Source organism: Branchiostoma floridae, chromosome 4 (genome assembly GCF_000003815.2).
Source record: "Branchiostoma floridae strain S238N-H82 chromosome 4, Bfl_VNyyK, whole genome shotgun sequence".
NCBI lineage: Eukaryota > Metazoa > Chordata > Leptocardii > Amphioxiformes > Branchiostomatidae > Branchiostoma > Branchiostoma floridae.
In genome coordinates, this window is record NC_049982.1 from 7,013,756 (window position 1) to 7,018,947 (window position 5,192).

At 43.7% G+C, this 5,192-nt stretch overlaps 1 protein-coding gene across 1 annotated transcript in view; it reads right to left on the bottom strand.

Moving 5' to 3' along the window:
* Nucleotides 1–5,192, bottom strand: part of LOC118413143 — a 29,233-nt gene that overhangs the window by 20,717 nt on the left and 3,324 nt on the right. Inside the window, exons 3-10 of the mRNA XM_035816328.1 lie at nucleotides 4,775–5,078; nucleotides 3,082–3,249; nucleotides 2,892–2,928; nucleotides 1,881–1,961; nucleotides 1,325–1,516; nucleotides 983–1,205; nucleotides 411–550; nucleotides 170–270 (exon numbers count right to left, since the gene is read on the bottom strand). Coding sequence (XP_035672221.1) covers nucleotides 170–270; nucleotides 411–550; nucleotides 983–1,205; nucleotides 1,325–1,516; nucleotides 1,881–1,961; nucleotides 2,892–2,928; nucleotides 3,082–3,249; nucleotides 4,775–5,078 — 1,246 coding nt within the window. The remainder of the gene's footprint in view (nucleotides 1–169; nucleotides 271–410; nucleotides 551–982; nucleotides 1,206–1,324; nucleotides 1,517–1,880; nucleotides 1,962–2,891; nucleotides 2,929–3,081; nucleotides 3,250–4,774; nucleotides 5,079–5,192) is intronic.

Here is a 5,192-nt window from a genome sequence, read left to right on the forward strand (position 1 = left end):
TGATCACTGCTATATATGTACCTATGAACATGTTACAACTGTGAAGGTACTGTGAGCCAGTCTGAAATGCCAACGTCGCAAATTTTTCTTCATTTGACAAATTTGGGGACAGAATCATGCAACAAAAAGATAATTGTTCTATAATGAAAACCTCTTGAATGCACTTCACTTTCGTAGTGCGGGGAGGCTATCTCCCTTGGTATTTGAGCATACCTCTTGCAAGGCCACCTCTTTATCCTGAAGCTGTTCAACCCTAGCATCCTTTTTGACCTGTCACGTGAAGGAAAATAGTGTAATTAATAATATGCCTTTTTTAAGTAAGCAAACGTTTCTTCATATTGTGTACTACGGTAACAATTCAGTTAATCAATTAACAGTCAGATTATTCACATGCACTTTTGCGAAAGTACCATTGAGAAATTCCGCCAGAGAGATCTCGTCCGACCCCTCATGATCCCAGCGCCTTGAGCCTCTGCCTCCGCGCCATGTGCCTCTGCTCCCGCCGTGTCCTGGTGTTCCTCCTGCATTTCTGAGTTCTGGTACAACGGACCTGCAGCGTGGTGCAAAATGTGGTTTTACAGCACACTTTGAAAAAGTTATCGGTGTATTTAGATATTATAAATGGTTTAGCTTGTTGTTAAAATAAAGGCAGTCTGAAATTATACAGCAGCATGTAGAAATAAACGGCTTGGTATATACTTCAACTTTCATGAAAACAATGCAAGATTTGCATTATCCATAGATCGCAACCAGTGCAATGGTCGCTTGAGTAGAGCGATCGCCTTGCATTCGGCAGGTCGTGAGTTCAATCCACGGTCGAGTCATACCAAAGACTAAACACACCGCCACCAGTGGACTAGCCCCCTGTTGTAGTGATTGCACAAAGTCGTGTAGCCCAGGGCTACAGAAAATGGAGGTGAGTACCAGACTATGCACCACTTTAAAGTAAAAAAAAAAAAAAAACATAGATTTTGTCTCTCACCGGCATGGAACATCTCCTCGTCCTGTTCATCTACGAAGCTTTCTTTCGATCCTGCAGTTCTCAGAGTCTTCACCAGCTCCATGATGGCGCTTCTGTCTTCAGGCTGCTGTACCTTCAGCTCTTCCGCGAGCCTCTCCTCCGTCAGGGCCAGCAGCGCCTCTCCATCAATTTTCTTGCTGTAGAACTTCTTTCTGTATGTCGTGAGATGTTTTGGCCATGACGCCTGTTTGGGGACAGCAGTCAAACTCAGAAATCTTTTCACAGTATTCAAATTTACGACTCGACATTCCATAGACAGTTGTTATATGTGGAGCTCGATTACTGAACAATTCTCATGATTACCTTTATCCAAGCTTTGACGTCTTTCCTGGTCCAGTGACGAACTACTTCCTGGTCGGGTCCTTCCGGATCGTCCATTGATGGCACACTCGTTTGTCTGAACGTTTTTGTTGCACCCGTTGGAGTGGGGAGGCTCGTCCTCCTGGTGCCAAGTGAAGATTTTCCGGCAGAGGGCGCTTCTGAACTATGGGAAATCTTGAAAGTGGACCGGGGTGTTAATGGTACGTCAAGAAAGTTTTGTTATTATTTGAATTAGCACTGCAGTCGAGGAATATGTTGGATATCAGCAGCATTTAGCAGCAACACAACTTTGAAATAATTATTCAAAATAGCTTTATGCATATAGCCACGTAATTGACCTCAAGTCATGCATCGGTGAACGCAATGTAGCCTTTTATATTGTTGACTGTATATTGCCTATTTACCAGCCCCTAATAATAGCCTAAGACTAGTTGGACAGGCATTGCTGTATTTCCTTCTATACAGCCGAATCAAATTAGATCAAATCAAATTAGATCAAATGATCGCTGACCAAAACCAGAAAATGTGTCAAACGTACCTGTCTAAAGAGGTGCGGAAGACTTTTTCTCTTTTTCTTCGGCAACGGTGGGGGTTTGTCTGGAAAGTTGGAAGCGGTCTCCTGAAAGCCGTGAACAGTTTCATCAGGTTGGTATGGTAACTCTGGTATTTGAAGGCATGACTGTTTCTTGTTCTTTTTTTAGCTACTGTATCTGTATCTATATAGCCGGTATAACCACCGTTCGACGTAACACATCAGCTTTGCAGGCACGCGGCGCGGCAGCAGCTGGTTATATTACACCGAACGACTCATTACCCCTAACTTTTGCACATCTATCTGTAAGCGTTCTTTAAAACTACCTAGAGAAGATGCCCCTACTGTACTTGGTGATAACAAGTTCCACTCTACGATAGTTCTGGGAAAGTACGAATTTTTGAACACATCAATCCTAGGTATGTCACTGAACAAATGGACTTTTGTTACACTCCCACAGCTTTGTTTCCACAGACGTTTGTACCGCAACAATGTATATATATATATATATATATACATATATGCAGGTGCACATATTGTTGCGGTACAATGTGAACCAGTCAGAACTGCCCTGGGGAAGGTGGCAGACGGCCTCTTAAACGTTGGTGAAGTTAAAGCTGTGGTTGTGTAAAATGTGTCTTAGTTCGTTTCGTAAATTAAATGTTGAACTCAAGTAAAATCGAGGAAGATGAACGTCTCTTTTGTCACTTTTTTCACAAGCGAAGATAAAAAACAAGAACACTTCATTTCAATCAACTTTTTAGCTCTCTTTTGACAAACGTTTATTAGCCTAATCTCGAAGCAGCCGGTCCTGTGCCCTATCACCTGTTACACCTCGGGGGAGGCGAGCTGCTGAAGATTGAATACAACACCGATGTTGCAGATAAAGGCGTAAAACACTGAGAATGAGCAGGATCCTTACGTTTGCTTTGAGATTATAACTGTAACCATGGTCGTACGTACATATCTAATGTCACAACCGGCAAAAAGGACAACTTGATTTGAAAATGTACTCACGTCTAGTGAGGTCACCTCGGTTGAACGTATACGATACCTGTAAGTAACATGGGGATGACATGTTAACATTTATCTAATCATGATTTACTAATCACATGTTACTTTTGCTACGTACGAATACCCGTATACCGAACTTTGTCTTGGAATTTGGAAAAGAGTGTGTAACAGACTTCATAACAACAGTTCTAACCTTTGCTTTCTTATGGAGACCGGTATGGGAGGGGGGAATTGATCCTCTGTTTCCTCCCCCGTCCTACCCACGTCTGCAGGGAGGGTGTGGCGGCTTCTGGACTCGTCTACAGCGTGAGATGCTGGTTCCTCTTGAGGGGATGTCTGTGAGCGTCCCCCGGAAATGTCACTGAAAGATGGCTGCTTTAAGTGCACATACGCAGTACGAGAACGAGAGGGTTACAATGGGGCACACCATCCTTAGACCACACCACCTACTCACCCGACATGCTTATTACTGTTTCACCGAAAACAGGAAGTGAGGCAAACAATCAGATTCTACAAATGGAGACACTTTCTTGGTGAAAACACCGCTTCAAATACTCGAATATCTTTTCCTCGCAAACACATTAAATGGCTTCCAGGGAAAGACGGCAATATAACATGCATTGGCATAATACCGGTCATGAGCCTTATACCGGTCGATTAAAAATAGTGGAACTTAAAGAGATCTACACATGCAACAATAGTTATTTCTGAGGTATGCACACTTCAGACATCTAGGTGTCCAATACATAATTTACAAAGCATCGATAACAATGCATTCGAAGACAACAAGGCCAAACGTTTTCAGGTCATTTTCGGGGCAGGCGAGCTCGTCGTGGGACAAACACACTGTCACGTTCATCGCCAGATTTGTAGATAATAATCACATGTGCTCACGGCACAAGACGAGCATGATTCAACAGCAATCTTGAATTTCTTTTGGTGACCTACAACTCGTGTAAAAGTGTGAGGAACCGTTGCATTATCGCCCGGATCTACGGCTGAATGGGTCAAATTGAACGTACGCCGCCATTTTCCCGCCATTTTTAATGCTACGGCCAGCAGTAAAGTTTTACGTCATAGCGGTTGTGACGGACCAAAATTAAATGAAAATTCTTGTCAGTATACGCCCATTTTCTCATGACTTTTTGTATGCTCATGCAGATTTTTGTTTTGTGCAACTACTAACAGGAAAGAATGGAACAACAGAGGATGTATAAAGGTACATAGCGGCAGTTAATTGTGCCGTGTTTCGTTCGACCGGTATAGTGCACCCCCTTCCAACCACGCGCCCGTTCTTCGTGCAATTCCGCGGTGTGTTCCAATTACGATATTATGTTTTTAGCAGGACCAGAGAGACAAAATAATTTACACAGAAGAAGTGGCAAAGGTAAGCTGTAACAGCAACATGTAACTGGAGAAAATGATGCGTTGATCATTTGCCAATTAGCATTGCTTGAGAAATTGCAGTAAACCGACCGGTATTATGCCAATGGATGTTAACTGTTCAGACTTTGATTAATTGTTATCATTTTCATCTCAATTGGAACAAATAAAAATCGGTCGCCGGTACAGTTTGGCATTTTCTTTTTCCAAACAACTTTTTCTGGCTTTTAACTCTTAAAAGAGTTAGATATGGGCGCTTCTTTTATTCATGATCAGGGGTCTGGCGAAATACAATTATTTGAATCTCATGAAAAGAGCTGAATCCTAGAAAAAGGCTACATTTCTTTCACCAATACGTTGTTTCCAGCAAAGAAATTGTCGCCAATCGAGCGTGCCCACTCTCCCAGGTATGCCATATTTTCACCACACCCAGCCCGGGTCACAACAGGCTCAACCTTACGCCTCCACCGCATGCACACGCGCAGTTCACCTGACCAACTCACCCGCTGGAGCGTGACGTCACTCCATCGTCAAACGCCGGGAGCTTAAGCTTGGAGTACTGGTTAGATTTGGTACGGTTTAGATTTTCCAGTCTCGGGAATGTCGCGGGCTTCTCACCACCTCTAACATGGTGGATATGTTTATCTGTTGCAGTGCCTGTGCCAGTGCTATCCGCACTACCGGGTGGCTTCAGCGGTGATCTGGGGGGAGGGGGCGGTGTGCTATCCGCACTACCCGACGTCTTCAGTGGTGATCTGGGGGGAGGGGGCGGCGGTACGTCTGGTTTGAGAGCTCTCGGACCACCCGCTGCATGTTTGCAAAGAACCAATTATGCAATTACCAAGAAGCGAGAGGAAGTCGAATGTCCTAGAATAGATTAGACGCATATCTACATGTGTTTGATTGTTTCCATTGTTACAT